The 24,481-nt window shown below is 40.4% G+C and overlaps 1 protein-coding gene across 1 annotated transcript in view; it reads left to right on the top strand.

Annotated features, from left to right (window-relative positions):
* SPAG1 (sperm associated antigen 1) overlaps nucleotides 1-24,481 on the top strand; it is an 85,047-nt gene that overhangs the window by 34,662 nt on the left and 25,904 nt on the right. The window contains exon 10 of the mRNA XM_040260985.1: nucleotides 24,293-24,465. Coding sequence (XP_040116919.1) covers nucleotides 24,293-24,465 — 173 coding nt within the window. The remainder of the gene's footprint in view (nucleotides 1-24,292; nucleotides 24,466-24,481) is intronic.

The following is a 24,481-nucleotide window of genomic DNA, read 5'->3' as shown; positions in this document are numbered from 1 at the left end:
GGGGACTGGGACTGGAGAGAAAGGAAAAACAAAACAAATGGAAATAGGGAATTTCCCCATAGGGGCTAAATATCTCTTTTTTTTTTTTAAAGGTAAATAATAGAGGGCATCTCCTAAAGCTATTTCTTTCCATACCCAGCAGACTGTTCTGGGTTTTGAACTGCCATTGATCCAGGACAGGAAATATCAAAGAAAAGAAAATGGAAAAACTGACTGCTGTTTGGGGGGCTCTTTCCAATTCTAGTTCCATTCCCCCATCAGCCTGCTACCGTTTTCCTTTCAGTGTCCTCATATAACTGCATGAATTCTGTCCAAGGTTGTTAGTTGTATTCAGTGTAAGACACAGGGTGGAGTTTATTTATTCCATATTTTATTTATTTATTTATTATTTATTCCATAGTTTGTTTATTCCTGTGACTCCAGAGGAATCACACTTCTCATTACTTTTATTTGAACAATTAGCACCCTTGAAAAACTATGAAAGTGCTTTACATATAGTATTTCACTTAATCCTCAAGGAAGCGATTAATTATCCATACTTGAAGTATTCGCCTGTAATGCAGGAGACCCGGGTTTGATCCCTGGGTCAGGAAGATCCCCTGGAGAAGGAAGTGGCAACCCACCCCAGTGTTCTTGCCTGGAGAATCCCATGGACAGAGGAGCTTGGCAGGCTACAGTCCATGGGGTCGCAAAGAGTTGGACACGACTGAGCGACTAACACACACATAGATTAGGAAAGGTTGTTTGACACATTTGCACAGATTGTAAGTCACGTGGATCGGATATGGCTTCAAACCTGTAAGATTCCAAAGTCTATCTCTTCAAGGTAGTTATTAGATGCCAACTAAGGCCTAGGGACTCCAGCAGTGCCTTTGGGCGGCGTGTTGACTGATGCCTGGTGCCCGGTGAAGGTTTGTGTGCTCTGTGAGAACCAACGGTGGGAGAACTGGGGCACCCGGCATGTCTCCTGGCCACGTGGAGCAGCTGAAGGGCATGTCCCTGCTACTTAGGGCCTGACAAAACGTGGCTCACTGGAGAAGGGAATGGCAAACCACTTCAGTATTCTTTCCTTGAGAACCCCATGAACACAATGAAAAGGCAAAAAAATATGACACTGGAAGATGAGCGCTCCAGGTGGGTAGGTGTCCAATACACTACTGGGGAGAAGTGGAGAAACAGCTCCAGAAAGAATGAAGAGGCTGGGCTCAAGCAGAAACATCACTCAGTTGTGGGTGTGTCTGATGGTGAAAGTAAAGTCCAGTACTGTAAAGAATATTGTGTAGGAACCTGGAATGTGAGATCCACGAATCAAGGTAAATTGGATGTCATCAAGCAGGAGATAGCAAGGGTGAACATTGACATTTTAGGTATCAGTGAACTAAAATGAATGGGAATGGACAAATTTAATTCAGATGACCATTATATCTACTACCATGGGCAAGAATCCCTTAGAAGAAATGGAGTAGCCCTCATAGTCAACTAAAGAGTCTGAAATACAGTACTTGGATGCAGTCTCAGAAACGATAGAATGATCTCTGTTCATCTCTAAGGCAAACCATTCAACATTACAGTAATCCAAATCTATGTCTCAATCACTGATGCCAAAGAAGCTGAAGTTGACTGGTTATATGAAGACCTACAAGACCTTCCAGAACACCAAAAAGAAAAGATGTCCTTTTCATCACAGGGGACTGGAATGCAAAAGTAGAAAGTCAGGCAATACCTGGAGTAACAGGCAAGTTTAGCCTTGGAGTACAAAATGAAGCAGGGCAAAGGCTAACAGAGTTTTGCCAACAGAATGCACTGGTCATAGCAGACACCCTCTTCCAGCCACAAAAGAGACAACTCTACAAATGGACATCACCAAATATTCAATACTGAAATCAGATTGATTATATTCTTTGTACCTGAAGATGGGAACGCTCTATACAGTCAGCAAAAACAAGACCTGGAACTGATCATGAACTCCTTATTGCCAAATTCAGACTTAAATTCAAGAAAGTAAGAAAACCACTGGACCATTCAGGTATGCCCTAAATCAAATCTCTTTGGATTATGTGGTGGAAGTGATGGATAGATTCAAGGGATTAGTGCCTGAAGAACTATGGATGGAGGTTTGTAACATTGTACAGGAGGTAGTGACCAAAACCATCCCCAAGAAAAAGAAGTGCAGGAAGGCAAAGTGGTTGTCTGAGGAGGGCTTCCAAGTAATTGGAAAAGAAGAGAAGTGAAAGGCAAAGGAGAAAGGGAAAGATATACCCAACTGAATGCAGAGTTCCAGAGAACAGCAAGGAGAGATAAGAAAGCCTTCTTAAGCAACCAATGCAAAGAAATAGAGGAAAACAATAGAATAGAGAAAACTAAAGATCTCTTCAAGAAGATTGGAGATACCAAGGGAACATTTCATGTAAAGATGGGCACAATAAAGGACAGAAACAGCAAGGCCCTAACAGAAGCAGACGAGATTAAGAAGAGGTGGCAAGAATACACAGAACTAGACAAAAATGTCTTAATGACCCAGATAACCATGATGGTGTGGTCACCCACCTAGAGCCAGACATCCTGGAGTGTAAAGTCAAGTGGGCCTTAGGAAGCATCACTATGGATGAAGCTAGTGGAGGTGATGGAATTCCAGCTGAGCTATTTCAAATCTTAAAAGATGATTCTGTCAAAGCGCAGCACTCAACTCAATATGCCAGCAAATTTGGAAAACTCAGCAATGTTCTAGGACCAGAAAAGGTCAGTTTTCATTCCAATCCCAAATAAAGGCAATGCCAAAGAATATTCAAATTACCATATAATTGCACTCATTTCACATGTTAGCAAGATTACGCTTAAAATTGTTCCCTCTAGGCTTCAGCAATACGTGAACTGAGAACTTCCAGATGTTCAAACTGGATTTAGAAAAGGCAGAGGAACCAGAGATCAAATTGCCAACATCTGTTGGTTTATAGAAAAAGCAAAGGAATTCCAGAAAAACATCTACTTCTGCTTCATTGACTACACGAAAGCCTTTGACTCTATGGATAACAGCAAACTGGAAAATTCTGAAAGAGATGGGAATACCAGACCACTTTACCTGTCTCCTGAGAAACCTGTATGCGGAACAAAAAGCAACAGTTAGTAGCTGACATAGAACAACAGACTGGTTCAAAATTGGGAAAGGAGTACATCAAGGCTATATATTGTCATCCTGCTCATTTAACTTATATGCAGAGTACAATGGCAAAATGCCAGGCTGGATGACTCAAAGCTGGAATCAAGATTGCCAGGAGAAATATCAACAGCTTCAGATATTCAAATGATACCACTCTAACAGCAGAAAGCTTAGAGGAACTAAAAAGCCTCTTGATGAAGGTGAAAGAAGAGAGTGAAAAAGCTGGCCTAAAACTCAACATTCAGAAAACAAAGATCATGGCATCCATTCCTATCACTTGGCAAATAGATGGGGAAAAAGTAGAGACAGTGACAGATTTTGTTTTCTTCGGCTCCAAAATCACTGCAGAAGATAACTGTAGCCACAAAATTAAAAGATGTTTGCTCCTTGGAAGAAAAGCTATGACAAACCCAGAGAGCATATTAAAAAGCAGAGACATTACTTTGCTGACGAAAGTCCATATAGTTAAAAGTATAGTTTTTCCAATAGTCATGTACGGATGTGAGAATTGGACCATAAGAAGGCTGAGTGCCAAAGAATTGATGCTTTCGAATTGTGGTGCTGGAGAAGACTCTTGAGCATTCCTTGGGCAGCATGGAGATCAAACCAGTCAGTCCTAAAGGAGATCAGTACTGTATGTTCATTGGAATGACTGATGCTGAAGCTGAAGCTGCAATACTTTGGCTACCTGATGCAAGGAGCCGACTCATTAGAAAAAGACCCTCATGCTGGGAAAGATTGAGGGCCAATGAAGAAGGGGGAGAAAGAAGATGAGATGATTGGATGGCATCACCAACTCAATGGACATGAGTTTGAGCAAACTCTGGGAGACAGTGAAGGACAGGGAAGCCTGGCCTGCTGCAGTTCACTGGGTTGCGAAGAGTCAGACATGACTTAGCAAATGAACAACAACAACAAGCAAGTATAGGTTCCATAAAACCCAGGCAGAACATCACAGGGCTATCCTGTGAGAGAAACAGGTAGAATTTGGTGTTTATCCACTCTTGTGCTGATGCTGCACCAAGAACTCTTATCTGAGTTTGAACATATGTTGAGAAACAAATGAGTTAAGGACTAATATTGATTTTCATTTAAAAAATGGGCAGAGGAACTGAATAGACATTTTCCCAAAGAAGACCTTCATGTGGCCAACAAGTACATGAAAAGGTGCTCAATATCATTAATCATCAGGGAAATGGAAAGTCAAACCACAATGAAAACCTCACTCCTGTGTGAATGGCCATCATCAAGAAGACAAGAGATCACAAGTGTCAGCAAGGATATGGAGAAAAGGGAACTCTTGTACACTGTTGGAGGGAATATAACCACTACGGAAAAGAGTATGGTGGTTCCTCAAAATATTAAAAATAGAACTATTTTCAAATTTTTAAGTAAAAAAATTAAAAATTACATTTCAACTAAAAAATTTTAAATGTGATTCAGCCATCTCACTTCTGCGTATATTTCCAAAAGAAATGAAATCACTGTCTTGAAGAGATATCCATTGTTCATTGCAGTATTATTCCCAATAGCTAAGACATGGAAACAATCTTAGTGTCTACCAATGGGTGAATAAGTACAGAAAGTGTGATATAAATAGACACAGATACACACACACACACTCAAAAGGAATATTATCCTGCCATAATATAAAGAAAAATCCTGCCATTTGTAACAACATGGATGGAACTTGAGGATACTATGCTCATCCCCTAAGTGAAGCAAGTCAGAGAAAGATAAATATTGTATGATCTCACTTATGTGTGGAATCTTAAAAAAGCCAAATTCATAATAATAGGGACTAGAATGGTGGTTGCCAAGTGCTGAGGGTTGGAGGTATTGGGAGAAGTTGGTCAAAGGGTATAAACTTCCAGTTATAAGATGAGTAAGTTCTGGGGATTCCGTATACAGCATGATGTCTATAGTTAACAATACCATATCATATACTTGAAAGTCGCTAAGAAAGTAGATCTTAAATATTCTTATTACAAAAAAATAGTAGTTTTGCAAGGTGAAGGATGTGTTAAGTAACCCTATTGTGGTAATCATTTTGCAATATATATGTGTATCAAATCACCACAGTGTACAACGTAAACTCATACAATGTTTTGTGTCAGTTGCATCTCAAAATACTAAAATGCCCTCTTCACAATTAGAGATAAACAAGAGAGGGCTGATCAAAAAATCTGTAATACACATGGTATTTGTAATACACATGGTGGTTTAATTGCTGAGTCATGGTTGACTCTTGCTACTCCATGGACAGTAGCTTGCCAGGCTCCTCTGCCCATAGAATTTCTCCAGGCAAGAGTACTAGAGTGGGTAGCCGTTCCCTTCTCCAGGGGATCTTCCCAACCCAGGAATTGAAACTGGGTCTCCTGTATTGCAGGCAGATCTCTACCAACTGAGCTACAGGGGAGGCCTGTAACACACATGGCTGCAAAATTAAAAGTCCGAGTCAGGATCATTGTGGTGTAATATCGCTTATCAGGTTGATATGTTTCTCTCTGAGTTAGGTGGTTATCCCTAAGGCAAGTCCCACAGAGTAGCAGTATTCCCATTCAGATCTCCAAGCAATCAGAGCTTTAAGAGGACCATTTCTGATCCTGGCATTCATGGCCCTCCATAATCATTTGTAGATTAGGGAATACATACAAATACACAAGATTCAGAGAACAAAAATGTCTTATAGGAAGGATAGAAAATTTTAAATTCCCCTTTCTCAGGAAAGCAAATCAAGATTAGGTTCAGTACAGTCTCTCAGTCGTGTCCGACTCTTTTGGACCCCATGAATCGCAGCACATCAGGCCTCCCTGTCCATCACCAATTCCTGGAGTTCACTCAGATTCACGTCCATCGAGTCAGTGATGCCATCCAGCCATCTCATCCTCTGTCGTCCCCTTCTCCTCCTGCCCCCAATCCCTCTGAGAATCAGAGTCTTTTCCAATGAGTCAACTCTTTGCATGAGGTGGCCAAAGTACTGGAGTTTCAGCTGTAGCATCATTCCTTCCAAAGAAATCAGAGGGCTGACCTCCTTCAGAATGGACTGGTTGGATCTCCTTGCAGTCCAAGGGACTCTCAAGAGTCTTCTCCAACACCATAGTTCAAATGCATCAATTCTTCAGTGCTCAGCCTTCACAGTCCAACTCTCACATCCATACATGACCACAGGAAAAACCATAGCCTTGACTAGACGGACCTTAGTTGGCAAAGAAATGTCTCTGCTTTTGAATATGCTATCTAGGTTGGTCATAACTTTTCTTCCAAGGAGTAAGGGTCTTTTAATTTCATGGCTGCAGTCACCATCTGCAGTGATTTTGGGGCCCAAAAAAATAAAGTCTGACACTGTTTCCCCATCTATTTGCCATGAAGTGATGGGACCGGATGCCATGATCTTCGTTTTCTGACTGTTGAGCTTTAAGCCAACTTTTTCACTCTCCTTTTTCACTTTCATCAAGAGGCTTTTTAGTTCCTCTTCACTTTCTGCCATAAGGGTGGTGTCATCTGCATATCTGAGGTTATTGATATTTCTCCCGGCAATCTTGATTCCAGCTTGTGTTTCTTCCAGTCCAGCGTTTCTCATGATGTACTCTGCATATAAGTTAAATAAGCAGGGTGACAATATACAGCCTTGATGTACTCCTTTTCCTATTTGAAACCAGTCTGTTGTTCCATGTTCAGTTCTAACCGTTGCTTCCTGACCTGCATACAGGTTTCTCAAGAGGCAGGTCAGGTGTTCTAGTATTCCCATCTCTCTCAGAATTTTCCACAGTTTATTGTGATCCACACAGTCAAAGGCTTTGGCATAGTCAAGAAAGCAGAAATACATGTTTTTCTGGAACTCTCTTGCTTTTCCCATGATCCAGCGGATGTTGGCAATTTGATCTCTGGTTCCTCTGCCTTTTCTAAAACCATCTTGAAAATCTGGAAGTTCATGGTTCACGTATTGCTGAAGCCTGGCTTGGAGAATTTTGAGCATTACTTTACAAGCGTGTGAGATGAGGGCAATTGTGCGGTAGTTTGAGCATTCTTTGGCATTGCCTTTCTTTGGGATTGGGATGAAAACTGAACTTTTCCAGTCCTGTGGCCCAGTACTGCTGAGTTTTCCAAATTTGCTGACATACTGAGTGTAGCACTTTCACAGCATTATCTTTCAGGATTTGAAATAGCTCAACTGGAATTCCATCACCTCCACTAGCTTTGTTCATAGTGATGCTTTCTAAGGTCCACTTGACTTCACATTCCAGGATGTCTGGCTCTAGGTGAGTGATCACACCATCGTGATTATCTGGGTCGTGAAGATCTTTTTTGTACAGTTCTTCTGTGTATTCTTGCCATCTCTTCTTAGTATCTTCTGCTTCTGTTAGGTCCATACCATTTCTGTCCCTTATCGAGCCCATCTTTGCAGGAAATGTTCCCTTGGTATCTCTAATTTTCTTGAAGAGATCTCTAGTCTTTCCCATTCTGTTGTTTTCCTCTATTTCTTTGCATTGATCGCTGAAGAAGGCTTTCTTATCTCTTCTTACTATTCTTTGGAACTCTGCATTCAGATGCTTATATCTTTCCTTTTCTCCTTGGCTTTTCACTTCTCTTCTTTTCACAGCTATTTTTAAGGCCTCCCCAGACAGCCATTTTGCTTTTTTGCATTTCTTTTCCATGGGGATGGTCTTGATCCCTGTCTCCTGTACAATGTCACAAACCTCATTCCATAGTTCATCAGGCACTCCATCTATCAGATCTAGGCCCTTAAATCTATTTCTCACTTCCACTGTATAATCATAAGGGATTTGATTTAGGTCATACCTGAATGGTCTAGCGGTTTTCCCTGCTTTCTTCAATTTGAGTCTGAATTTGGAGTTCATGATCTGAGCCACAGTCAGCTCCTGGTCTTGTTTTTGCTGACTGTATAGAGCTTCTCCATCTTTGGCTGCAAAGAATATAATCAATCTGATTTTGGTGTTGACCATCTGGTGATGTCCATGTGTAGAGTCTTCTCTTGTGTTGTTGGAAGAGGGTGTTTGCTATGACCAGTGCATTTTCTTGGCAAAACTCTATTAGTCTTTGCCCTGCTTCATTCCGCATTCCAAGGCAAAATTTGCCTGTTATTCCAGGTGTTTCTTGACTTCCTACTTTTGCATTCCAGTCCCCTATAATGAAAAGGACATCTTTTTTGGGTGTTAGTTCTAAAAGATCTTGTAGGTCTTCATAGAACCGTTCAACTTCAGCTTCTTCAGCGTTACTGGTTGGGGCATAGACTTGGATTACTGTGATATTGAATGGTTGCCTTGGAAACGAACAGAGATCATTCAGTATCACAGTAATCCACGTCTATGCCCCAAGATTAGGTAGATTAACCTTAATTCACAGCTCAAAGAAACGACTACAGTTTTTTGATGGATTCCTCCCCCACCACCCCCATTCTCCTTATGCATGAGTCTGTATGCATTTTTTTTACTGTTAAGATTTAACTGTGTATAAAATTTTAATGTATGTTTTCCTATCAAGTCCTGTATTTGGGGGTTTTTTATATTCATAAAAAATTCCAAGATATATTAAAAAAAAAGATTAAGTAGATTAAATGGCTGGAAGCCCAGTAGCATTTCTTCGAAGGTGAAATAAGAACAATGAAACTATCTTATATTCATTTTTACCAAGTTCCATTGTTAGATAACATGGACAGAGAGGTCCTGGAGGCTTGGACAAGACAAGATAAATCCAAGTTACTTTTAGGAAAATAATGTGAAAGCCCAGAGAGAGGTTATCAAGTTGGAATCTTTGCTGGTGGTTCCCCTCCCACCACATTCCAAGAAAGAACCCTCAGTCATTATGGGGTATGATGCAAGGAGCCCTAAGACCATGGGAAAATGCAGCAATTAGTGTGTTCTAACCTCAGGTGATAATGCTGCTCCCCTGCGGGCTCCACCTGGGTTGGCCAGGCCCAATTCATCCAGACTGAGGTACAACATAACCGATGGGTTTAATTTAACAGCTGACAGCTACTGAGCACCTACTCTGTGTCAGGTACTGGGATAAGACAATTGATAGGCTTTCTTCACCTGTCCTTCTAAGGACTCCCAAAGCTGATTGGTTCTGGGATTTGAATTCCTCGGCTTTCTCAGAAACTTCCCTATTTTCATTTTCCTTCTCTAGTAGAGGGGGTGTCCCAGTGGTAAAGAATCTGCCTGCCAATGCAGGAGGTGCATGTTTGATCCCTGAGGTGGGAAGAATCCTTGGAGAAGAAAATGGTGACCCACTCTAGCATTTTTGCCTGGAGAATCCCATGGACAGAGGAGCCTGGAGGGCTACAATCCATGGGGTCGCAGAATCAGACATGACTGAGCACGCACACAAATCCCTAGGAGAGAGCATTTAGAAGTGGCCATCAGAGGAAAGTAGCGTCTAGACTCCCTTGTAGTGTTGTTGCTTGTTCCCTGCTTAAAAATGAAATATAAGAAAATTAAAGTCATTAACAAACAGAAGAATAAAATATAAATATTGTTCTTGTCCTAGAATTGTTGGAATCAGGAGGGTGTCAAGGTGGGGATTTCAAAGAGTTAAAAGGCACAAAATCATAAAGAAAAAGAATGATTTTGATTATGTAAAAATTAAAAATTATATAAGATAGATGCAATGAAAACATAAAAGGCAAATGAAAAAATAAGAGAAGCACAAGGGGTTAATGACATTAAATATGAAGAACTTTTACAAAGCAATAAGACCAAGTTAAAGAGCCTAGTACCAAAATGAACAAAGCATGTGTGTGTGTGTGTGTGTGTGTGTGTGCGCGCGCGTGCGTGCGCGTGCGCACGCTCAGTCGCTCAGTCATGTCCAACTATTTGTGACCCCATGGACTGTAGCCCACCAGGCTCCTCTGTCCACAAAGCATATAAATCACTAGATAAATCACTGTTGAAGAAATTAAATGATCAATACATTTTGTATTGCAAATAAAAAGATGAAAATTAGATTCTTTTTTCCTCTCCCATCCAATTAACCAGGATAAAAAAAAAGTATTCTTTGCTGTCAAGGGTAAGATAAAATTTATATCTCAATTAAAAAAATTGAGATGTAATTCCTGTATCATAAAATTCATCCTTCACAAATTCACTGGATTTTAGTATACTCACAAGGTTGTACAACCATCCTGACTGTCTAATTTTAAAACATTTTATCATCACAAAAAGAAATCCCATACCCATTAGCAATAAGTCCTGTCTCCCTTTCCTCCTGGCAACTACTAATCAACTTTCTATCGCTATGGATTTGTCTGTCCTGAATATCTCATGTAATGGAATCATGCAATATGTGGTCTTTTGTGTCTGGCTTCTCTCACGATAGCATGATGTTTGCAGGGTTCATCCATGTTCCAATATGTATCAGTATTTCATTCTTTGTTTTTCCCCTTTCAGTTTTATTGAGATATAATTGACGTCAGCACTGTATAAAGTTTAAGGTGTACAGCATAATGATTTGACACATATACCATGAAATGATTAGCACAATAAGCTTAGAAAGCATCCATCATCTCATATGGTAATGAAATTTTTTAAATAGAAAATCTTTTTCCTTATGAGGAGAACTCTTAGGACTGTTGTTCTCTTAACAGCTTTCATATAAAACTGTTAATTATGTTTATCATGTTGCACGTTATGTCCCTAGTACTTACTTATCTCATAACGACGTCTGACTGCCTTCATCTAGTTCCCCCCTCCCCTCGTTCCCCACCTCTGGTAACCACAGATCTGATCTTTTTTCTATTTAATATGCATTTGTTTGTTTGGTTTTGAAGTATAATTGACCGACAACATGTTATACAACTTAGTGAGTTCATCAGTCAGTTCAGTTCAGTCGCTCAGTCGTGTCCGACTCTTTGCGAGTTCATATTTCTGTACATTTCAAAATGATCCCCACAGTAAGTCTAGCTATGATCTGTCACCATGTGAAGGTATTACATGATTGTTGACTATATTCCCCATACTATACATTTCATAACTGTGACTCATTTATTTTTGCAACTGGAGTCTGCGTCTCTTAATCTTCCTCAGAAAATCTCCTCCCTTCAGCCCTTTTGCCTCCAGCTACCACTTGTATCTATGACTCTGTTTTGTTATGTTTGTTCATTTGCTTTGTTTTTATATTCCACATGTAAGTGAAATCATACATTATTTGTTTTTCTCTGACTTATTTCACCTAGCGTAATACCCTGTACCTTTATCTATGTTGTCACAAATGGCAAGATTTCATTTTTTTATGACCAAGTAATATAATATTTCATTATAAATAAATATATATATATATATATATATACACACACACACACATGCTAAGTGTGTGCCAAGTCACTTCAGTTGTGTCCGACTCTTTGTGACCCTATGGACCATAGCCTGCCAGGCTCCTCTGTCCATGGGATTCTCTTGGCAAGAATACTGGAGTGTGTGTTTATATATAAATAAATTACATCTTCTTTATCCGTTCATCTATTACTGGGCACTTAGGTTGCTTCCATATCTTGGCTGTTGTAAATAATGCTAAGAGGTGTATTTATCTTTTCTAATTAGTGTTTTTGTTTTCTTCAGACAAATACCCAGGAGTGGAATTGTTAGTATGATAGTTCTATTTTTAATTTTTTGAGGAACTTCCATACTGTTCTCCACACTTGCTGTACCAATTCACATTTCTACCAAGAATGCACAAGGATTATACTTTCTCCACATCTTTGCTAACACTTAATTGTCGTCTTTTTGATAATAGCCATTCTGACAGGTGTGTGGTGATAGATCATTGTTGTTTTAATCTCTGATGATCAGTAGTGTTGAGCATCTTTTCATGTACCTATTGGCCATCTGTATGCTTTCTTGGGAAAAATGTTTATTCATATCCTATGTCCATTTTTAAACCAAGCTGTTTCTTTTTTTGCTGTTGAGTTATATGAGTTGTTTATATATTTTGGATATTAGCTCCTTATCAGATATGTTGTTTACAAATATCTTCTTCCATTCAATAGGTGGCCTTTTCAGTTTTTCATAGTTTGCTGTGCAAAAGTTCTTTAGCTTGATGTAGTCTCATTTGTTTGTTTTTACTTTTATTTCCCTTGTCTGAGTAGACATATCAAAAAAAAATATTACTAAGACCCATGTTTTAGTACTTCACTCCTTTTTATGGACAGATATTCCACTGCATGGATAATATCACATTTTCTTTTTTCATTAATCAGTTGATGGACATTTGGGTTTTTCCACTTTGTGGCTATTATGAATAATGCCTCTATGAACATTCATGTACAGGAATTTTTGGTTTGTGTCTGTGCATGTACATATGTTTATAATTTGGGGAGGTATAAACTTAAGAGTGTCCTCCCTGGTGGCTCAGATGGTAAAGCATCTGCCTGCAATGTGGGAGACCCGGGTTTCATCCCTGGGTTAAGAGTAGAATACTGGTTCTATGAGAGTAGAAAACTGCAAGACTGTTTTCCAAAGTGGCTACACCATTTCATATTCTCACTAGCAATATGTAAAGATTCCAATTCCTCCACATTCTTGCAAACACTTGTTATAGTTCACCACTTTCAGTATAACCATCCCAAGGGGTGTAAAGTGGTAATTCCTTATGGTTTTGATTTGGATTTCCCTCAAAAAGCTAAGATCATGACATCGTCCCATCACTTCATGGCAAATAGATGGGGGAAAAGTGGAAACAGTGACAGATATTATTTTGGGGGGGCTCGAGAATCACTGTGGACATTGACTGCAGCCATGAAATTAAAAGACACCTGCTCCTTGGAAGAAAAGCTATGACAAACCTAGACAGGGTATTAAAAAGCAGAGATATCACTTTGCCAACCATGGTCTGTATACTTAAAGCCATGGTTTTTCCAGTAGTCATGTACAGATGTGAGAGTTGGACCATAAAGAAGGCTGAGCACCAAAGAATTGATGCTTTCCAACTGTAGTGCTGGAGAAAACTTTTGACATGGACAACCTCTTGGACAGTGTAGAGATCAAACCAGTCAATTCGAAAGAAAATCAACTCTGAATCATTGGAAAGACTGATGCTGAAGCTGAAGCTCCAATACTTTGGCTACCTGATGGGAAGAGCCAACTCATTGGAAAAGACTTTGATGCTGGAAAAGATTGAGGGCGGGAGGAGAAGGGGTGACAGAGGATGATATGGTTGGATGGCATCACCAACTCAGTGGACATAAGTTTAAGCAAACTTCAGGAGATAGTGAAAGACAGGGAAGCCTGGCATGCTGTGGTCCAAGGAGCCAAAAAGAGTTGGACACGACTTAGCAACTGAACAACAACAACAACAATGACGACGACTTATTATGTTGATCATTTTCCATGTGTTTATTAGTCATTTGTGTGTCTTCTTTGGAGAAATGTTTATTCAAGTCATTTGCCCATTTTGAAGGCTGTCTTTTTATTGTTTCACTTTAAGTGTTATTTATATATTCTGAATACTAGACCCTTATCAGATACTTGATTAGCATATTTCTTCCATTCCACAGGTTTTTAAACTTTCTTGATAATATCAGTTGAGGCACAAAAGTTTGGTGTCATATACAAAAATCAATTGTTAAATCCAAGGTCATGTAGATTTACTCCTATGTTTTCTTCTAAGAGTTCTAGGGCTTTAGCTCTTATTTTTAGGTCACTGATTTATTTTGATTAATTCATATAAGAAGGAGTCCAACTTAGCTTTGGTTTTTTGGGGGGGTTTGTTATTGTTTGTCATGTAGAAATCTAGGTATCCTAACATCATTTGTTAAAAAAAAAAACTATTCTTGACTTGGCATCTTTGTCAGAAGTTAGTTGGCCATACCCACACACTAATGGTCAATTAATCTACAACAAAGAAGGCAAGAATATATAATGGAAAAAAGACAGTCTCTCCAATAAGTGGTACTGGGAAGACTGGACAGTTCCAAGTAAAAGAATGAAATTAGAACATTTTCTAGCACCATATACAAAAGTAAGCTCAAAATGGATTAAAGACCTAAAGGTAGGACCAGAAACCATAAAACTCCTGAAGAAAACTTAGGAAAAACATTCTGTGACATAAGTTGTATTTTTTTGGATCTGTCTCCTAAGTCAAAGGAAACAAAAGCAAAAATAAACAATGGGACCTAATTGAACTAAAAAGTACAACAAAGGAAATCACCAGCAAAACAAAAATACAATCTACTGAATGGGAGAATATATTTGCAAATGATATGATCAATAGAGATTAATATCACACATATATCAACAGTGCTAACTTGCTCTGCAAAACAAACCACTCAATTAGAAAATGGGCAGAACATCTGAATAGACATTTTTCCAAAGAACATATATAAATAGCCAACAGGCACAGGAAAAGATGCTCAACATCATTAATTATCAGTTCAGTTCAGTTCAGTCACTCAGTCATGTCCAACTCTTTGCAACCCCATGAATCGCAGCACTCCAGGCCTCCCTGTCCATCACCAACTCCTGGAGTTCACTCAAACTCACATCATTCGAGTCGGTGATGCCATCCAGCCATCTCATCCTCTGTCATCCCCTTCTCCTCCTGCCCCCAATCCCTCCGAGAATCAGAGTCTTTTCCAATGAGTCAACTCTTCGCATGAGGTGGCCAAAGTACTGGAGTTTCAGCTTTAGCATCATTCCTTCCAAAGAACACCCAGGGCTGATCTCCTTTAGAATGGACTGGTTGGATCTCCTTGCAGTCCAAGGGACTCTCAAGAGTCTTCTACAAGACCACAGTTCAAAAGCATCAATTCTTCGGCACTCAGCCTTCTTCACAGTCCAACTGTCACATCCATACATGACAACTGGAAAAACGATAGCCTTGACTAGATGGACCTTTGTTGGCAAAGTAATGTCTCTGCTTTTGAATATGTTCTCTAGGTTGGTCATAACTTTTCTTCTAAGGAGTAAGCGTCTTTTTATTTCATGGCTGCAGTCACCATCTGCAGTGATTTTGGAGCCCCCCCAAAATAAAGTCTGACACTTTCCACTGTTTCCCCATCTATTTCCCATGAAGTGATGGGACCAGATGCCATGATCTTTGTTTTCTGAATGTTGAGCTTTAAGCCAACCTTTTCACTCTCCTCTTTCACTTACATCAAGAGGTTTTTTAGTTCCTCTTCACCTTCTGCCATAAGGGTGGTGTCATCTGCATATCTGAGGTTACTGATATTTCTCCCAGCAATCTTGATTCCAGCTTGTGCTTCCTCCAGCTCAGTGTTTCTCATGATGTACTCTGCATATAATTTAAATAAGCAGGGTGACAATATACAGCCTTGATGTACTCCTTTTCCTATTTGGAACCAGTCTGTTGTTCCATGTCCAGTTCTAACTGTTGCTTCCTGACCTGCATATAGGTTTCTCAAGAGGCAGGTCAGGTGGTCTGGTATTCCCATCTCTCTCAGAATTTTCCACAGTTTATTGTGATCCACACAGTCAAAGGCTTTGGCATAGTCAAGAAAGCAGAAATAGATGTTTTTCTGGAAATCTCTTGCTTTTTTGCTGATCCAGCAGATGTTGGGAATTTGATCTCTGGTTCCTCTGCCTTTTCTAAAACCATCTTGAACATCTGGAAGTTCATGGTTCACATATTGCTGAAGCCTGGCTTGGAGAATTTTGAGCATTACTTTACTAGCATGTGAGATGAGCGCAATTGTGCAGTAGTTTGAGCATTCTTTGGCATTGCCTTTCATTGGGATTGGAATGAAAACTGACCTTTTCCAGTCCTGTGGCCACTGCTGAGTTTTCCAAATTTGCTGGCATATTGGGTGCAGCACTTTCACAGCATCATCTTTCAGGATTTGAAATAGCTCAACTGGACTTCCCTGGTGGCTCAGACAGTAAAGCGTCTGTCTACAATGTGGGAGACCTGGGTTCGATCCCTGGGTTGGGAAGATCCTCTGGAGAAGGAAATGGCAATCCACTCCAGTACTATTGCCTGGAAAATCCCATGGACGGAGGAGCCTGGTAGACTACAGTCCATGTGGTCACAAAGAGTTGGACACGACTGAGCGACTTTACTTACTTACTAACTGGAATTCCATCACCTCCACTAGCTTTGTTCATAGTAATGCTTTCTAAGATCCACTTGACTTCACATTCTAGGATGTCTGGATCTAGGTGAGTGATCATACCATCATGATTATCTTGGTCGTGAAGATCTTTTTTGTACCGTTCTTCTGTGTATTCTTGCCACCTCTTCTTAATATCTTCTGCTTCTGTTAGGTCCAGACCATTTCTCTGCTTTATCGAGCCCATCTTTGCAGGAAATGTTCCCTTGGTATCTCTAATTTTCTTGAAGAGATCTCTGGTCTTTCCCATTCTGTTGTTTTCCTCTATTTCTTTGCATTGATCCCTGAAGAAGGCTTTCTTATCTCTTCTTGCTATTCTTTGGAACTCTGCATTCAGATGCTTATATCTTTCCTTTTCTCCTTGGCTTTTCACTTCTCTTCTTTTCACAGCTATTTTTAAGGCCTCCCCAGACAGCCATTTTGCTTTTTTGCATTTCTTTTCCATGGGGATGATCTTGATCCCTGTCTCCTGTACAATGTCATGAACCTCATTCCATAGTTCATCAGGCACTCCATCTATCAGATCTAGGCCCTTAAATCTATTTCTCACTTCCACTGTATAATCATAAGGGATTTGATTTAGGTCATACCTGAATGGTCTAGTGGTTTTCCCTGCTTTCTTCAATTTAAGTCTGAATTTGGCAATAAGGTGCTCATGATCTGAGCCACAGTAAGCTTCCGGTCTTGTTTTTGCTGACTGTATAGAGCTTCTCCATCTTTGGCTGCAAAGAATATAATCAATCTGATTTTGCTGTTGACCATCTGGCGATGTCCATGTGTAGAGTCTTCTCTTGTGTTGTTGGAAGAGGGTGTTTGCTATGACCAGTGCGTTCTCTTGGCAAAACTCTATTAGTCTTTGCCCTGCTTCGTTCCATATTCCAAGGCCAAATCTGCCTGTTACTCCAGGTGTTTCTTGACTTCCTACTTTTGCATTCCAGTCCCCTATAATGAAAAGGACATCTTTTTGGGGTGTTAATTCTAAAAGGTCTTGTAGGTCTTCATAGAACTGTTCAACTTTAGCTTCTTCAGCGTTACTGGTTGGGGCATAGGCTTGGATTACCGTGATATTGAATGGTTTGCCTTGGAATTGAACAGAGATCATTCTGTCGTTTTTGAGATTGCATCAAAGTACTGCATTTTGGACTTTTTTGTTGACCATCATGGCTACTCCATTTCTTCTAAGGGATTCCTGCCCACAGTAGTAGATATAATGGTCATTGAGTTAAATTCACCCATTCCAGTCCATTTTAGTTCGCTGATTACTAGAATCTTGACATTCAGTCTTGTCATCTCCTTTTTGACCACTTCCAATTTGTCTTGATTCATGGACCTGACATTCCAGGTCCCTATGCAATATTGCTCTTTACAGCATCTGGACCTTGCTTATATCACCAGTCACATCTACAACTGGGTATTGTTTTTGCTTTGGCTCCATCCCTTCATTCTTTTTGGAGTTATTTCTCCACTGATCTCCAGTAGCATATTGGGCACCTACTGACCTGGGGAATTCCTCTTTCAGTATCCTATCATTTTGCCTTTTCATGCTGTTCATGGGGTTCTCAAGGCAAGAATACTGAAGTGGTTTGCCTTTCCCTTCTCCAGTGGACCACATTCTGTCAGACCTCTCCACCATGACCCGCCCACCCTGGGTGGCCCCACACATCATGGATTAGTTCCATTGAGTTAGACAAGGCTGTGGTCCCAGTGTGATTAGATTGACTAGTTTTCTGTGATTATGGTTTCAGTGTGTCTGTCCTCTGATGCCCTCTTGCAACAGCCATCATTAATCATCAGAGAAATACAAATCAAAACCACAGTGAGATATCACCTCATATCTGTCAGAGTGGCTAGCATCAAAAAGACCACAAATAACAAATGTTGGCAAGGATGTGGAGAAACTGTAACCCTTGTGCACTGTTGGTGGGAACATAGATTGGTGCCCGCGGCCTGGAAAACAACATGGGCAGTTTCTCAATAAACTAAAATAGAACTACCACATGATCCAGCAGCTCTACTCCAGGGTATATATTCAAATAAAACAAAAGCACTAATTCGAAAAGATGCATGCACCTCAATGTTCATAGCAACATTATTTACGATAGCCAAGATATGCAAGCAGCCTGTGTCCATCGGCAGATGAATGGCTAAAGAAAAGATGATATTCATGCGCACACTGGATTACTACTCCATCTTAAAAAAGAGTGAAATTTTGTCATTTGCAACATCATGTGGATAGAATTGGAGGGTATTATGTTTAGTGAAATAAGTTAGAGAAAGACAAGTACTGTGTGATAAAACTTATATGTGGAATCTAAAAAATAAAGTAAGCTAGTGGATATAACAAAAAAGAAACAGAGTCACAGAGAATAAACTAGTGGTTACCAGAGGGGAAAAGGAAGGGGAGGGGCATGCTAGGGGGGTCAAATTAAGTGCTACAAACTATTATGTATAAAATAAATAAGCTACAAGGATTTATTATACAGCACAGGGAATATAGTCAGTGTTTTATAATAACTATAAATGGAGTCTAACCTTTAAAAATTGTGAATCACTATTTTATATACATAAAACTTATATAATACTGTAAGTCAACTATACCACACACACACACACACACACAAAAACCCACCTGATTGATTGATGGACTGACTGATGTGGCCCAAAGCTATGGTTTTCAGAGGTTTCATTGTACTATCACATTGATTTCCATTTGATAAAAATTAAAACATATGTTACCCTAAAAAAAATCACTTGGCCATAGATATATGGGCTTATTTCTGAACTGTCTACTTCATTGATCTACATGTCTATCGTTATATCAGTATCACAGTTTTGGTTACTGTAGCTTTCCATAAGTTTTTAAATCTGAAGTGTAAGTCATTTGATTCTGTTCTTTTGCAAGATTGTTTTGGCTATTCTAGGCCTCTTGAAATTCCATACAAAGTGAAGGATCAGCTTTTCCATTTCTGCCAAAAAAGTTATGGATGTTTGATAGGGATTATGTTGAATCTGTAGACTGCTTTGTATAGTATTGATATTTTAACAAAAGTGAGTCTTCCTATCCATGATGAAGAGATATTTTTCCATTTAATATCTTTCAGCAATATTTATCCCACAAGTCCCATTGCCTTGGTTAAAATTGCCTTAATATTTTACTTCTTTGAATACGATTGTAAATGGAATTGTTTTTGTAATGTCATTTCAGAACTTTTCATTGCTAGTTTATAAAAATAACAGATTTTTATATGTTGATCCAAGGAGAGATAAGAAAGCCTTCTTAAATGAATAATGCAAAGAAATAGAGGAAAACAGTAGAATGGGAAAGACTAGAGACCTCTTCAAGAAAATTAGAGATACCAAGGGAACATTTCTTGCAAAGATGGGCACAGAAAAGGACAGAAACAGTATGGACCTAACAGAAGCAGAGAATATTAAGAAGAGGTGGCAAAAATATACAGAACTGTACAAAATAGATCCTAATGACCTGGACAACCATGATGGTGTGATCACACACCTAGAGCCAGAAACCCTGGAGTGTGAAGTCAAATGGGCCTTAGGAAGCATTAGTATGAATAAAGCTAGTGAAGGTGACGGAATTCCAGTTGAGCTATTTCAAATCCTAAAAGATGATGCTGTGAAAGTGCTGCACTCAAGTGCCAGCAAATTTGGAAAACTCAGCAGTGGCCACAGGATAGGAAAAGGTCAGTTTTCATTCCAATCCCAAAGAAAGGCAATGCCAAAGAATGTTGAAATTACTGTACAGTTGCACTCATTTCACATGCTAGCAAGATTATGCTCAAAATCCTTCAAGCTTGGCATCAATAGTATGTGAACCAAGAATTTCCAGATGTTCAAGCTGGATTTAGAAAAGGCAGAGGAACCAGAGATCAAATTGCCAAGATCCACTGGATCATTGAAAAAGTAAGGGAATTCCAGAAAAATATCTACTTCTGCTTCATTGACTATGCTAAAGCCTTTGACTATGTGGATCACAAGAAAATGTGGAAAATTCTGAAGAATATTAGAATACCTGTCTCCTGAGAAACCTGTATACAGGTCAAGAAGCAATAGTTCGAACCAGACATGGAACAACAGATTTGTTCAGAATTGGGAAAGGAGTACTGCTGCTGCTGCTGCTGCTGCTAAGTCGCTTCAGTCGTGTCCGACTCTGTGTGACCCCATAGGCGGCAGCCCACCAGGCTCTGCTGTCCCTGGAATTCTCCAGGCAAGAATACTGGAATGGGTTGCCATTTCCTTCTCCAGTGCGTGAAAGTGAAAAGTGAAAGTGAAGTCGCTCAGTCGTGTATCCGACCCTTAGCGACCCCATGGACTGCAGCCTACCAGGCTCCTCCGCCCATGGGATTTTCCAGGCAAGAGTACTGGAGTGTGCCATACTACAAGGCTGTATATTGTCACCCTGCTTATTTAATTTATATGCCGAGTACATCGTGGGAAATGCTGGGCTGGATGAAGCTCAAGGTGAAATCAAGACTGCCTGGAGAAATAACAATAACTAGATATGCAGAGGACACCACCCTTATGGCAGAAAGCGAAGAGGAACTAAAGAGCCTCTTAATGAAAGTGAAAGAAGAGAGTGAAAAAGTTGGCTTGAAACTCAGCATTCAAAAAACGATTCCTGTTCATTTCAGAAAACAATCAGAAAACTCAACATTCAGAAAACTCCAGGGGATAGAGGACAGGGAAGCCTGGTGTGCTGTAGTCCATGGGGTGAAAAAGAGTCAAACCCTATGAGCGACTGAACAACTTGTACCCTGAAATTGCTGAATTTTTTTATTAACTCTAGTGGTTTGTGTGTGTGCGTGTATTGTGTAAATATATAATCCTAAAGAATCTATCTGAAGATAATCATGTTATCTTTGAATAGAGATAGTTTTACTTTTTCCTTTCCAGTATGGACGTCTTTCTTTTTCTTGTCTCAACTGACCAGGTTACAACTTCCAGTATAATGTTGAGTAGCTAGTGAAAACTATCTTCAGGGGAAAGCTTTTAGGGTTTCACTACTGAGTATGATCTTAGTTGTGAGTTTTTCATAAATGTACTTAATGTACTTAATCATGTTGAGAAGTTTTACTTCTTCATATTTTGAGGTTTTTTGTTTTTTTTTTTTTAATCATGAAAGAGTATTGGATTTTGTCAAGTTCCTTTTCAGTGTCAGCTATGGTCATATGGTTTTTCCCCCATGTTCTATTAATGGCAGGTATTGAATAGATTGATTTTTCTACTGTTGAAATACTCTTCCATTCCTGAGATAAATCCCATTGGTCATGATGTATAATGCTTTTAATATGCTTTTGGATTCAGTTTGCTAGTATTTCATTGAGAATTTTTGTATCTACCAGCTACCCTAAACCACCGCACCACCCAAGGTTACTGAAGTCTTTGTGGTTTTTAGATCTGATGGTTTCCTTCAGTCTTTATGCAGTGAGAACTGTTGGTCGTTCCTTCCTTTGACAGTTGTTACCGTTGACTCCTTTGTCCTTGAAATGCTCTTTCCTCTTGGTTTCTGAAGCAGTACACCTTCCCATTTTTCTCCTCTCATTTCTAGGTGGTACTCCACTTCCACTGGCGATTCTGATCATCTTTTTAACTGTTGTCTTTCTCAGGGATCCTTTGGAAGATCTCAGTGACTCCCTCCACATCCACCAAACTTCTTCGATGATTGTTTTTATGCTCGAAATTCCCAAGTCAGTGTCTTCCAGATAAGGCCTCCTCTGATCTATATTTGGAGCTATCTTCTGAATGACTCCTCTGGAATGTCTTCCAGGGAGCTAAATAGCCCCCAGGACTCACAGGTCTTTCGTGCCTGGGCCTCTGCTTACCTGTGCAGGGACATTTCAGGGGCATTTCAATCTTAAGGAAAGAGGTACAGCATTCATTTCATTTCCTCTGGATCCTGAATCCCAGTTACGTTGGTTTCTAGCTCTTCATTCTTGAGGGAATTCCTTAGTCTTCTCCTTGTGTCTCTCTTTCTTCATTTGTAATGTGGGGATAATACTTGGTATGAAGGTTAATGATAATGTATGTAAAGGTCCTGACTCATATTAAGTTTTAAATAAATAGCAGTTATTTAGTAACAGTATTGGTCAGACATGAGTGGATGACACCCAAGGGAACAGAAAACAATACTAGCTGCTTATCATTTCTGCTGACACTGATTTATGCTTCCGTCCATTTTTATTCTGGGTGGAACCTGAGCAGCAAATACCAGATGAAGAGTACTAGAGCCTTGCTGTAATAATTCTACTGGGTTCAATCTAGGGATTTATCACTATTACAAGATCATCTTTTGTTTTAATAATTAGCCTCTTTTGGTTAGTGATCCAAAATTGAATGTCATTCTGCTGTATGGAAAAGTGAAAGTGAAGTCGCTCAGTCGTGTCCAACTCTTTGCAACCCCATGGACGGTAGCCTACCAGGCTCCGCCATCCATCGGATTTTCCAGGCAAGAATACTGGAGTGGGCTGCCATTTCTTTCTCCAGGAGATCTTCCCAAACCAGGGATCGAACCCAGGTCTCCTGCACTGCAGACAGACGCTTTACCGTCTGAGCCAGGAAAATTCTATTAATTAGTGTGCTTTTATACACTCATTTTCCCTTTTTATACTGTTCATGAGGTTCTCAAGGCAAGAATATTGAAGTGGTTTGCCATTCCCTTCTCCAGTGGGCCACATTCTGTCAGACCTCTCCACCATGACCCGACCATCCTGGGTGGCCCCACACGGCATGGCTTAGTTTCATTGAGTTAGACAGGCTGTGGTCCGTGTGATCAGACTGGCTAGTTTTCTGTGATTATGGTTTCAGTGTGTCTGCCCTCTGATGCCCTCTCACAAGGCAAAATGATAGAGGAACTCTATCCTGAAAGAGGAACTCCCCAGGTCAGTAGGTGCCCAATATGCTATGAGATGGCTGGATGGCATCACTGACTCGTTAGACATGAGTTTGAGTAGACTTGGGAGTTGCTGATGAACAGGGAGGCCTGGCGTGCTGTGATTCATGGGGTTGCAAAGAGTCGGACACGACTGAGCGACTGAACTGAACTGATAAACTCATTGCTTGCCTTAAGGTGACCATCATCTATTCACTGATTTTCATTTATGTACTTGTTGCTTTCTGTTTCATCTGTGCTTCAGATTCTGGCTTTAACATTCATGAAACAGAATGGGAAATACATTCATTAAAAATTAGATGAGAATTTGTTACAAGAGAAAGTTGGGAAGTCTCTGCAGTTAGTGCTTTGAAATGATGAATTGCTTTGTTTTAAATATTTAGACACCTATCAATGAAATATTTATTTTCATAGTTAAAAATCAGTTCAATAATCAATTATTAAAGCTCTGATAAATACTTGAAATTTTTCAATCAAGATCAGAGGAATTTTTACCTTGGAGTAAGGTATTGTAATGGAAATTTTACTGACTTTTTAAGGTTCACTTTAAAAACTAGGTGGCTGTTTTATGTGAGTTCTTTGCTAAAACCATTTTTAAATGCCTTGAAAATCACTTGGACTTGATAATTTGAAAATTTGATAATTTTTTGATTATTTGAAAAAGATAATTTGAAAAAGTTATCTTCTCCCAGTTCTTTAACAGAAGGAAAGGGTACCCTAACTTGAGAGTGCAGTTGTATTCAAGTCTTAGTATCTTCATTCATTCATTTGTAAATTGTTAAGCGGAAGAAAAGTACAAATTATGTAAGGTCTACCTCGACACGTACGCTGTGATGAAGGGAATGATGTTTGAAATGCCGGTTTTCACATCCCAAGCTCTTCGGCGTTCGAAGAGTTAAGTCCGGGCTTGACTTGAGTCCTCAGCCCCGGAAACCCCCGGGTTCCACAGGAGCGCGGCCTCCGGCGCTCAGCCCTCGGGGCGGACCGGCCCCCAGCGGCGCCGGAACTGCCCGGCTCCCGGCGAGGGGCGGGCCGGCTCCTCCCGGCTTCGCCCGCGAACCCCGCCCCCGCGCCGGCACTGCCGCGGCCTCGGCGGTAGCTGCTCCCGATGATGCAAACAGTCACTTCCCGCATCCACTCCCCACAGAGGCCGCGGAGCCGGCGGGAGCCGGGAGCGCCGCCGAGCCGCGCGCCATGGGCAACATCCAGAAGAAGCTGACGCGCAGGAGCGAGGGCGGCAAGCGGCCGGAGAGGGGCGCGCCGCGGCGGCGCCGGGCGCCAGGGGCCGGCGCGGACAAGCGGGACCGACCGCGGGCCCCGGCCCCGGCGGGCGGCG

Source organism: Oryx dammah, unplaced genomic scaffold (assembly GCF_014754425.2).
Source record: "Oryx dammah isolate SB20612 unplaced genomic scaffold, SCBI_Odam_1.1 HiC_scaffold_19, whole genome shotgun sequence".
NCBI lineage: Eukaryota > Metazoa > Chordata > Mammalia > Artiodactyla > Bovidae > Oryx > Oryx dammah.
Note: the sequence above shows the minus strand (reverse complement) of the source record. Positions and strands in the feature narration are given on the sequence as shown.